The following is a 12,196-nucleotide window of genomic DNA, read 5'->3' on the forward strand; positions in this document are numbered from 1 at the left end:
TTTAAGTATACTTTTATTGTAAACTTAAATTACTTACCATAGTAGTGCTTTTTGTCGGGCTAACGACTCCGGCAAGCGTGTCGAGACGTATTTTCAATTGATAACTCTCTGCGTGTTCGTGATCTAATTTCGTTTCCTTCAGACGTACTTCACAATTTTTTTCGGTTGTGACGTTTATTGTAAATACATCTATGTACACCCATAAAACCAAATTATTATGATAGGTTTTTTTATTTTCATAACAAATTTAAAGGTTTTAATGTGTATATAGGTACATACAGTGAAAACTTTCTGTAACGAATTTGAAGGGACCAAGAGATTTCTTTCATTATAACATTTTTGTAATATAGGGATTAAATAATTTTTTTAATTTACTTATGTATAATGGACAATGGTATGTACTTATGTATTATTATTATCATACACATTATCATTTTTACATTACTGTTTGAATTTGTTTCCTCGGCTAATATTTTATTTTGTATTTTTCTTTGAATTTGTATTATGAAACAAAATATTGCTTCGTTATTGAGAGTGACTAATATGCTATAGAGAATGAGTTGATTAATAGGTTATAAATCAAACCAACCATAGTAATGAAATATTTACGTCATACATAGTTTTTCGTTGTAACGAGTTTCGTTATAAAGAATTTTCACTGTATATAAAAAAGTAACTATTAAATCAATTTTATAAATATGATTAACCAAACAATAATATTATTTTTTAAATGAAGTAGGGTGTGGGAACTGGGAATAAGGAACTATAGGTATTAAAATTAATAGAAAAATGCATATTTAATATTTATATTACCTACTGTTTAAATTAGTAGGTAATATTTATTTAAATAAAATATTTTTTGTAATACTTTACCTTCAGAGTTTCCAGAAACTATTGTACAAACGAGAGGAAGTGGTAGTGATGGTCTTGGGTGTACGACAGTTAGAACTTTAACTAAAGTGCCAGCAACAGCAGATTCTAAAACTCGAGCAGTGTACGAATCATCCGAAAATCCCATTCCCAATTCTGGTATTGGAGTTGTGACTCGACGAACAAATATTGTTACTGAAGTCACTGACGAAAGCTGAGGTTCACCCAAATCATAAGCTTTAACATCCACCTGTATAATTAATATATATTATATTATTTCTGTGCGTTAGTACGGTGTTTAATATTTATTTGGTTTTTGTACAATATAATATTTTACATTTTAATTTTAAAAAATATAATACACATTATGTGGTAGGTAAAAAGTAATTGGTAACAAGAACATTCAAGTTATAGCGACCTACAGATAAAAAATAATGAGCAATCGATTTTAACGGTTTTTAGATACATTAGTTAGATGACGTAGTATGTAAGTAATAAAATAATATGTAAATAAATAAATAACCGATGCGGGTGGCCAATCGTTAACTGCACAGTAGAATATATTTTAGAATATTTTATATTGATAATTAGATAATAAAGTTAAATTTGTAATATTTTAAATAAATCTGTAGTGAATCTAAATATGAGTAGTCATATTAGTGTTTAATAATATATTTATGTATTGTATGTAAAATACTAGTATTAAAATTTAAATATATTTTCATCTATGCGTATGGATAAAAATGTAATAAATAATAATATTGAAGTATTGGAAACATAATTTACAAAATTTAAAAAACTGGTACGTATAGACACTTATTCTATTTTTAATCTCAATAACAAAAACAGTTACAATTAATTTACCTGATATTCATTATCGGGTTCTTTTTGTAAATCACCGCGTACATATAAAACACCAAGATCAGGGTCTATGTGGAAATACTTTAATGCCTTTCCACGGCCACTCAGTTCATACCGAACCTAAAATACATATTTTTTTTTATTACGATTCAGTTAATTAAAATGATAGTGTTTTTTTTTAATTTACCTTATTTCCTGGAGATGTTCCATCCGAATCAGTAGCTAAAAGAGTTGTGACTTTAGTTCCAATGGCTACATCATCATCAAGTGTTACTGGTGAAGGTATGGTTAGAAACACTGGTGGGATGTCATTGCGATCTTCAACGTTTACAATTACTTTCGTTGTGGCGCCGGGTGTTTGGTTTGAATTTTCTAATGTTCCAATAATTAGGGTATGTTGACTGTCTTTCTCGTAGTCTAAACCTCTAAGCGTTCTAATCGTTCCAGTATTCGGATCAATGGTAAATAAATCTGAAGGTCCTTGTTTTATTACATAAGTAACTCGTTTCACTGTATCGGGATCATCGGCCTGTAATTATTATACTCAATATTTTAAACATAAATAGTTAAGCATACATTTTTTAATTAAATTATAAATATATATATATATATTACGACGTATATCATAATTTTTTTTTAAATATTAACTATGCACTTACTTAAATTAATTAAAAAGATAAGTTTGTTATTTAAAATATGGGAAAAATTGTTTTAAAATAAAAATAATATAGTTTTAAAAAAATACACACGTGCACTTGAGTAACTAAGAAATCTGGTGAATTCTCTGGTACTTTTGCTTCGTATAGTGTTTTATGAAATAGTGGAATTTCGTCTTCAACGTCTTTGACTGAAACAGTTACAGAAGCAGTGCCAATACGTGGATCTGGTGCTCCGTCTTTGGCAGTGACCACAAATTTATATTCCTATTAAAATATTCATGATTTTAGTATGTTAATTTTTAATAAAATAATGTATAACATTCCTAACAAAAATTAATCACTGCTACTCACATTAATTTTTTCGTAGTCTAAAGCTGTAGCAGTACGTATATGTCCAGTGTTAGCATCAATTAAAAATGGCAAATCGTCTGGCAACGAATAATGAACCAATGCATTTATTCCTTCGTCTCCGTCTACAGCTTCTACTTTTCCAACCGGAGCTCCATCTAAACCTTCGTCCACCGAGAACTCATATGGGGCACCAATAAATTCCGGATTCTTATCATTTATATCACTAATCTTGATGTTTAATGTTGTTGTACTCGAAAGTCCACCTTCATCTTGTGCTTTGATTAACTATACATATATTATTTCCGTTAACTTTTATTCAATATTAAAACCGGCGATAACGAGACACTTACCAATTGATAACGAGTGAGCTCTTCGCGGTCCAATTTTCTTATAACACTAACTATTCCACTTTTTTCGCCAATTGTAAATTGCCTTAAGTCATTTCCTGATAAAATTGTATAAGTGACGGGGTCATTTTCGGGATCAATGGCTTTCAATGGGATAACTGTTGTATTAATTGGTGATCCTTCACTAACAGTCACTTCATATGAAGATTGTGAAAATACTGGGGATTTAGTATTTGGTCCAGCTATTACAACAATTTCGACAATACTTTGGGTGTATAAACCTCCAGAGTCAGAAGCTTGGACAGTAATACTATATTGATCACCAGCCATCATTCGACCAGTGGTTTCAATCCAACCAGTTATTGGATCAATATGGAACTTACTGTGGCCTTGATTTGATACATGATATATACTATAAGACACATTAGCGTTTTGACCTTCGTCGTTGTCTACTGCTTTAATCTACGTAAAATGAAGATGATCAATGTAAACTCATAAAATCGATTAATATAATTTACAACGTACTTGAACAAGTTGTCGCCTAGAATTTCCAGCTTGAATCGTGATCGGAGACAACATTGGCATTCTAGGAGGATTATCATTCACATCTTTCAAAAACACTGTCATTAGGTATGGAATGCTGCCAGCATGTCCATTAACTTCTCTAGCTACTATCTAAAAATAATATTTATCGTAAAAGTATTAAAAAAAAAATCGTTTGATTGGAACTAACGAGTATCAAATTATTTAATATTTACAACTTAATATAAATTTGTATTTACTTGAAAACGGTATTTTCCGGGATTCGGCGGGTCTCTGTCTAATTTTTCTTCATTTACATAAACATATCCATCGGAATCCACATTAAAAGAATTAGTTGTGAGTTCAAACGCATAAGTTACTTTAGGGTCGTTTGGTCCCTATAAATAACACATATAATAAATATTTCGATATTTAAAAATTTAAATGATTTATTGTAAGTTTTAGGTCAAGTACATAAAAAAAATTGGTATTATATTTTAGTTATATTTACCAAATCGTCGTCGGTGACAGATAAAATGATCGGTTGTCCATTCTTGTCTAAAACTTTTGTACCAATTGGTGAGTTTTCTTCTACAAATCCATATCCTTCGTCAACAGCAGAACTATGAATTACAGGGGGATTGATATCGACAGGTTTTACTTCGATGTATAGTTTAGCAGTAGTTGATCTGTGATTAGATGACTCTTCTTCAGCCTTAAAAATGAAAATTTATGTCAAGTTATCTTTTTATAATAACTGTATAGAAAAGTAATATTTTTATGACTTACCTTGACAGTTATTGAAAATCTTTTCGTTAAACTAGTATCTACTGCTTTTATTTGTTTTACGGTACCAAATTGTGGATCAATGGTGAAGTATTCGGCGTAGAATGACGGAGTCCCATCAATAAACGAATACTCAATTGGATAATTCAAAGAATCCATGTCTACAGCTTGTATTTTTTCTGGTCTTATCGTAAGGACTCCAGAATTTACACCACTTGCAACCTAATAGGTAAAGTATAATAACATTTAGTTGAACGTTAATTATTTTATAAAACCCAATAAAGCTTTATTAAATATAGGTACCGATAAAAAAGTAAAAGTAAATTGTTCTTTGTTAAAATAAATTTACTCATATACTTAATATTGGCCATGATATAATTAAAAAGATTAACAATGTATATATTATTATTTTTAGTTTAGACAAAATATATAATAATACTTAGTTAAAACATTAAAGACGGATTAAAAAATTCAAATAATTTAGTCAATTTAAAATATTTTAATCATCCAATAAGCGACAATCTATTTTTTACATTTTATGGGTTTGGTGTGTTTAGACCGCAACATTTTAACTAGCTTATAATGAATGGATCTTTTTATATCAATACAAACTACAATTAGTAATTAATTTACTGAAAATAAATTAGGTTTTGTATTATATTAATAAGAAATATAAATGAATTCAAGTATGTAGGACGTAGGTATATTATATATTATATTATTGTAATTACTAATGTAATAAGTGAAGAACGTTAAACACGTTTACATCTGTAACCACTTGTATGATTTCTGCACATATGTATTTGCATTTATCACCGTAAATCATAATCAGTCAAGTTCAATAATAAATCACTAAAATAAAAAAATGCCATTTATATTACTCCCTCTCTACACACACGTATTACATCGACGATAATAATATGTAATATAGTTTACAATTATAGTAGTTCGTATAAAACCTGCGGGCAACCGGAAAACCGGTTAAGCGTTAAATGTTTTAACTCTCTCCCATGAATGGAACAACTTTATAGTACGTACGAATATATTATATAGATATAATATGTTAATATATTGGATTGGTCATTTTGATTTTTAGAGCAGAAAATGAACTAAATAAACGTACTCTGTTTCATTGATATCATGTTAAAATCTTTACATTATAATAGTTATCGAGTCATACATTATATTTTAATAGTCACTCACGGTGGTGTAGTATTCTGGATTTATGCAAGCTCCGTCCTGAACCGTACATCCTTGATAATTGAACGACGGATCCTGATCGTCTTCATCTTTTACCATTACCGTAAGCGTTGTTGTGGAGGTAAGTCTGTCATCGGGGTTCTTAGCTCGGTCCTGAAATCATGTTTATTTCATTCGTTCGTTCGTTCAACGATACTGTGAAAATATAAGTAATTATCGGACAAACGGGGTGGCACCAACCGGCAGAGGGTATAAGTAAATGGGGCCGACGTTGAATTCCGTCGCCTGTCCCAAGACGTACGAAACACACCAATAACCGAATAAAATAAAAACCTTAACCATTTCGAAACATTTAAAACTTTACTACAATTCACGCCATCTAAAACATTTATAACGCGTCTGACCTCTACAGCCGTTGCTATTCCGTCATAGATGTGCCATATGTACAGTGTGTGTACCTATATATAATACGTATTATATGAACAGTGTACGCTGTAACGTGTGTGGTACGTGTATGCTCGTGCATATTTGGATGCGTGTAATATTCAAATATAAACAACCATAATGCCTACACCTATATAGCGTTCATCGATATTCGGCTGTTCTATTTATTTGACATACGCCGGAAAAAACATAGAATATTAATTATAATATTATTGTTCGAAGCGTACAGAACTACAGAAGTAATAATTTTATACAGCAGTATACAGTATACACTATACACACAGAATGACACATACATTTACAAACGATTTCATCTAATTGTAGACACAAATTATCTTTACAATAATATCATATATTATTATTATTAAGTATGTATTTAATGTGACTGTGCAACCGGTGCTATAGAGTTTCATTAATCCTCATCACTAAAAAATTAAAACATGTAGGTAGTGATCACCGTAGGACATATTTTTAAAATATAAGTTTTTAAAAAAATCGGTCATGGTAAATTCAAAAATTGTATACCTACTTAAATGAAATTGCATTATCTTTAAAATGTATTATGGCGGGTAATACAGAAGTGGTTTATTGGGCTTTGATTATTTAATTAATAAATACTGATAATGATAACACGGGGGTCAAATAGTGAAGGTCAAACTTTGTGAACTTTAGTCCATAAATATCATTATTAAGTGGGCTTATGACATGAGAACAAATAATGTCAGTTATAAATACTCAAATTTAATGTATGTTGAAATAGAATTATTATAGTTTCGAGGTCGAATTAAAAGAAAAATTCTAAAGATCTACGTTTAGGATATACTTAACGCTTCAATAATTAGTCTTAACTAATCTAACCAGAATGACTTGCTCACGTCGTAATAAAACCAGTATACGCTTATATTTCATAAATATATAAGTATTAGGACATTAGGTATAAATAATTTTTCTATTATTTAACTAAATATTTTCAAAATAATATAAAATTGAGTTAAAATGCACGTGACTGGAAATATTATTATCCATTGTCAACAGATCGTATGCCATATTATATGCTTGCATATATTATTATTATTGTATTATCAACCACCAACGCTATTTTTTGGCTAATTTCAACACTTAATTATTATCATATTGTATTCTCTGGAGTGAAGCATCAAAAAAAAAAAAAAAAACTATGAAATCTCAGGTGTAGGATTAATGAGTCATACTATACATGTATAAAATCCGTAGGAGATGATGCATACATAATATAGGTACGCAATCTCAACCAATGTTCGCGGGACTCACAGCGTAGGACGTTTATGGAGTGCGAAATGCGCTACGTGTGTACTGTGTAGGTACGTATATCTAATCCCTCCTTTTCGTACATATCGTTTGCTAAGGGAAGTGGCGTAAGCATATAGGTGTATATAATAAATCGGATAAAATGCGTATGTGAAAAAGAAAATAGTATCTATAACCGGTCTGTAAGAAAAAAAACCTGGTAAAAAATACCAGTGTAACTAGAGCGGCTTGCTTAAATTGGACATTTCCACTTTGGCCTCGTTATTAAACCCTATCGCGTATAATGCGTGTCCCCGCACCATAAACGTAAATCGTAATATTATATTTTAAGAATATTACACGGTTTCGTAGTTTGAGGATACGGTTCCAAAAGTCGATTTCGGCTTATGAACCAACATCGCGGAGAAAAATAATTACTGCGGTACCGATTATATAATTATATATATAACATAATAATCATAATATATGTATAGCTGCGTTGTACCTATTAGAAATTCGTTTCCGCCGAAAATGGAATACATGATATATTTTGATAATTTAACATTAAATTTTATACGTACTGTTGCTTGGATCGTTACGAAGTACTTTTGAACTTTTTCAAAGTCCAAGCCTTTTTGCAGTATTATTTCGCCAGAATTGGAAGATTTCATTTTAAAGTGTTTGACGCCATCGCTGACTCTGCCTTTCTGAAGTTCTTCTTCCGGCACGTTTCCGGGAATCACCAAGTATTCGACTAAAGCGTTGACGCCGGTATCCGCGTCTACTGTTTTCACAGCTGCCACAGATGTGCCGACTGTTGTCAACTGTACATACACACACGAAAATGAATTGATGAGAAATTAATGAATTCAGTGCCAATACATTATTACACGATACATACCTCGGGAACCGAAACTTGGTATGGAGTATCTAAAAATACTGGTGCATTGTCGTTAATGTCGGTCGTTCGGACTATTATGGGTATAGTCCTCTTTTTGTTGGTAGACCTCACTATGCATGTAACCTAAAGGTATAATTTAAAAAATTAAAATAAGTGAAAAGTTATCACAAAATAATATATTTATAAAAAATACTAAAAAAAAATATTAATATAATATAGTTACCTGAAATACGATGTGGGACAAATTTTCAGCGTCTCTGTCCAGCGGCTGAGTCAATTGGATATGTTTTCCGATTAACGCGAACGTCGAATTTCTCGTCGGAAAAAGTAAATCCAAAGAGATTTCAGTGTAAGGATCTCCTATGATTGGTAATTCGGATGGTTTGATGGGTTGATTTATTTCTGTTCACAAATAAAAACAATACAACAACAGGTGTATTAGGTACGTTATAAATTATTTTACGTTTATTATATTATTATGTAGCATGTTAAAAGAGATCACGATATCATTATAAGCACACATCATCCTCGGGCGTTTTCTGTATATAATTGCCGAAATAATGGCACATAATTATTGTATGTTAACTACGTTTAGTGCGTTTTAAACTCAGTTATAGGGCACGCGATCTCAACACGAAATTGCTGCGTATTTTCACAAAAAAAATTCCATAAATAACAAATACCAGTCGGATGACTATTCGATTGAATAATCGAAACATTAAAATGTTGTTGATATACCAAATTTTTTAAAATTATTTTTAAACGACCGTCGGTTGCGCAATGTGCATATTATAATATTAGAGAAGTTTTCATTTCCCAAAAAATTCGACTTTACCATACAATATAATTTAATCATAAAAAAATGAAAACGTTTTCGAGCACACTATTCTGCAGAGGAATCACATTATTCGTGGGAATCGTTTTAACGGCTCGTCTATTGTACAACAATAATTGTAGACACATACGAATGACGTGTGATGCGGAAGTCTAATCTTTACTATATATCTATAATAAACCATCCGTTTCGTGTCGATTTCTTGTTGGACGAAATATTTTACATAGCTTATTATTGAATGACATTTGGGATAAGACCTATATATTTATACTATTTACAGTATAGTATAAAAGAACTCGGCAACTTCGATATGTCTATTATATTTACTACCTAGCACATAGTATACGTGCTGTTGTTGATTGGCTGAGGTAAGTATTATCAGGTCAAATACCAGCACAATAAAAAGTGACTAGAACGATGGTCCATTGTAAAGGTGGCACGCTTAACGTTGGCACCGCACATCTCGAGGTGTAAATAACTGCCAATAGCTCGAGGATAACGGTACAATTATTGTTGTGACGAGTAATAATCAGTTTTACGTTTTCACTGTTGTTGTTCCTATATAGTTGCGATGTGTGAACGTGTGTGTGCTGGTGACAATTATACAGCGTGACTATGTGTTGTAAATAGTATATTTGGACAAGTTCGCACGGTCTAGTTTTTGTAAATTGACTTTTAAGTTTAGAAAACATTTAATTATTGTACGATTTATTAAATGTCCATCCGAAAAATAGTAACGAAGGATTTTCCATGAACATCCTGAGCGCGGTTATAGTTTTGAAAAAATTTTAAGTCAAACCATTTTAACCGTATTACTATTAATATTTGATATTACCTATATTTAATATACGCTTATCATTGGTATCAGTTGTTGGTATTGAATATGTTCTAAAATAATAGATAATGATTATAATTTTTTGTTTTGTACTGCAGTTTCTTTCTAGCGAACACGCGCAGAGACCTTTGTTCGTCGTTTCAAACTATCTTTTCAATACATAAACTTGTTGGGTCATCGTTAATTTGAGTAACCCGAAGCAAATCAACACACGTCACGCGGAAATATAAGTGGATCTTTTTTTTATTGCCATGACCAATTGGATTTTATTGAAAAAAAATACTTACGAGACCCACGACTTTCTTCGATGTCCAGCACAATGTTTCCTTGACCAGTTTCCATCTCGCATAGCCCTAAAATAATAAAAATGAATTCGATTCAAAACGTGTCTAATTAATATTTTGATTGTTATTGTTCTAGTGGTAGGGTACAGTGATACATCAACCAATTAACTGTACGAAATTAATAATTATATCATAAAAAAATATACTAGTTATACTTCATAGGTACACCTATAAGTACATATATATATTTTATATTATAAAATATCCTTTTAAGTTTTTTTATAAATATATTGTTAAATCTATATAGAAATATATTCTCCCTCCCCCCAATCAAAACCCTGGATTCGTAACTAAACTAAAATATTATATCATGATGAAATTTCCGACCTATATGCATTTCTCGGTTAGGCCTTATGCCAAATACGATGACAAAATTGTTTGCAATTGTTTGTTTAATTTTTAAAATTTTTATAAACATACGAGTTTGAGCATAATTCACGAAATCCATAATTTATATAGGTACCTATATACAATGTACGATGTTCACACGAGTTCTACGACCCTATAGGTATATACAAACCGGTCGTCAATCCTCCGGAAATGCTTTTCACGTAATATTATATACACGCCGTATATAAAATTTTCTGTTTCATTTATAAATATATGATGCGACAATCGATTACACAATCCCACGGATCTAACTAATTAACACATTTCGACGAAGTTAGTAGTATTGGTGTATGGTAATTTTTGAATTAATATATTTTTGAATTGAATAATACGTATAAGTAAACAAACTTGTTTAATATTTTTATGGGCATGGAGAAAATTGTCGTCGTACGACAAACGTACCTACACATTACATATTATTACATTTAGTTATACGGAGATAAATATTATTATTATATTATTAGTTATTACATTATCTGATGACGTCACGTATAATTTCTTCGGGGTTAGCTTATAAATTATAGGTTTTTTTTCTTTATTTCCTCGAGATTGTATTTATATACTCGTATACCGCTAGTAATATTACTGGTCACAAATAAAATAAATATTATAATAAAAACAGATCGTTAAAACGATAAATAATAGGTAATAATAATATAATGTTGTTTATACCTACTGCAGTTTAAGATTTTATTTTTTTTATTTCACAGATGAATTTTCTAGCGTAAGATAACGCGATCGCATCGTATAACACAGATAAAGCGTCGCAGATTGCATTATATAGGTGCATATAGCTATTATTCTTGCAGTTCAATGCTATTATATATACGCGCAGTATTCTAATCTTCTAATCAAATTATTACCTGGTTTGGCATAAACGCCATGTCGGTGTCCTTTGTCCAAGATGAGCAGGAACAGTAGCGGGGTCCACACAGCTATAGACCGTCGCCGATCCATCCTAAAACAAAAAAACATTTAAATTTTAATAGGTTTATAACAAAATCACTAGGTTATGAACATCACACGTATTGGTACACCGCAAGCACGCACGCACGTACGTACGTGTGGTTGCGCCTAGCTGTCGGTCATTAGCGATAAGTTCCAAAAGAAGTATTTTTATGATTTATTCTGCACACAGGATTTCATCCAACGCCGAGAGATTTTTCAATCAGGATAATATTGCTTATTATATTCCTACATAACTGTTATTACACAATTGTGTAAGTGAGACGAGGTATTTTTTTCTTGTCGAAAAACCCCTTGAGACTGACGAGTGAAAGTCCACCATGCAGTTATGCGCATGTATATGATAATAATGGCACGTGACCTTTTAAAGTCGTATAGTATATTATTGACGATCATTTTAGTATGTCATTTTTTTTAATTAATGGATAATGTGAGTTTATATTATATACTGCAATAGTACGTTTATTAATTTTTTTTACGATGGAAATGTTTTGCGACTTAATCAGTAATAAGAAATTGTTTATATAACACGGGATTTGAGAATGCATTCTATATTTCTATAACACTATAATAATATAGTGTACGTATGTCGTATACGTACGTCGTACATAATATAATA

General features: G+C 30.9%; 1 protein-coding gene across 3 annotated transcripts in view; it reads right to left on the reverse strand.

Annotated features, from left to right (window-relative positions):
- The window catches only part of LOC114124278 (cadherin-99C), a 55,074-nt gene that overhangs the window by 6,435 nt on the left and 36,443 nt on the right, over positions 1–12,196 (reverse strand). For 2 of the 3 annotated variants that reach the window (XM_027987485.2, XM_027987474.2), the window contains exons 2-18: positions 11,475–11,569; positions 10,165–10,230; positions 8,431–8,609; positions 8,208–8,330; positions 7,888–8,130; positions 5,600–5,749; positions 4,400–4,618; positions 4,122–4,325; positions 3,871–4,008; positions 3,614–3,763; positions 3,092–3,550; positions 2,742–3,026; positions 2,481–2,654; positions 1,919–2,260; positions 1,735–1,851; positions 874–1,120; positions 38–189 (exon numbers count right to left, since the gene is read on the reverse strand). In XM_027987485.2, coding sequence (XP_027843286.2) covers positions 38–189; positions 874–1,120; positions 1,735–1,851; positions 1,919–2,260; positions 2,481–2,654; positions 2,742–3,026; positions 3,092–3,550; positions 3,614–3,763; positions 3,871–4,008; positions 4,122–4,325; positions 4,400–4,618; positions 5,600–5,749; positions 7,888–8,130; positions 8,208–8,330; positions 8,431–8,609; positions 10,165–10,230; positions 11,475–11,568 — 3,342 coding nt within the window. In that variant the 5' untranslated portion in view covers position 11,569. Of the gene's footprint in view, positions 1–37; positions 190–873; positions 1,121–1,734; positions 1,852–1,918; positions 2,261–2,480; positions 2,655–2,741; positions 3,027–3,091; positions 3,551–3,613; positions 3,764–3,870; positions 4,009–4,121; positions 4,326–4,399; positions 4,619–5,599; positions 5,750–5,836; positions 5,989–7,887; positions 8,131–8,207; positions 8,331–8,430; positions 8,610–10,164; positions 10,231–11,474; positions 11,570–12,196 lie in introns of those variants that run through there. The other variant, XM_050201631.1, reaches the window with a different exon arrangement.

Source organism: Aphis gossypii, chromosome 2 (assembly GCF_020184175.1).
Source record: "Aphis gossypii isolate Hap1 chromosome 2, ASM2018417v2, whole genome shotgun sequence".
Taxonomy (NCBI): domain Eukaryota; kingdom Metazoa; phylum Arthropoda; class Insecta; order Hemiptera; family Aphididae; genus Aphis; species Aphis gossypii.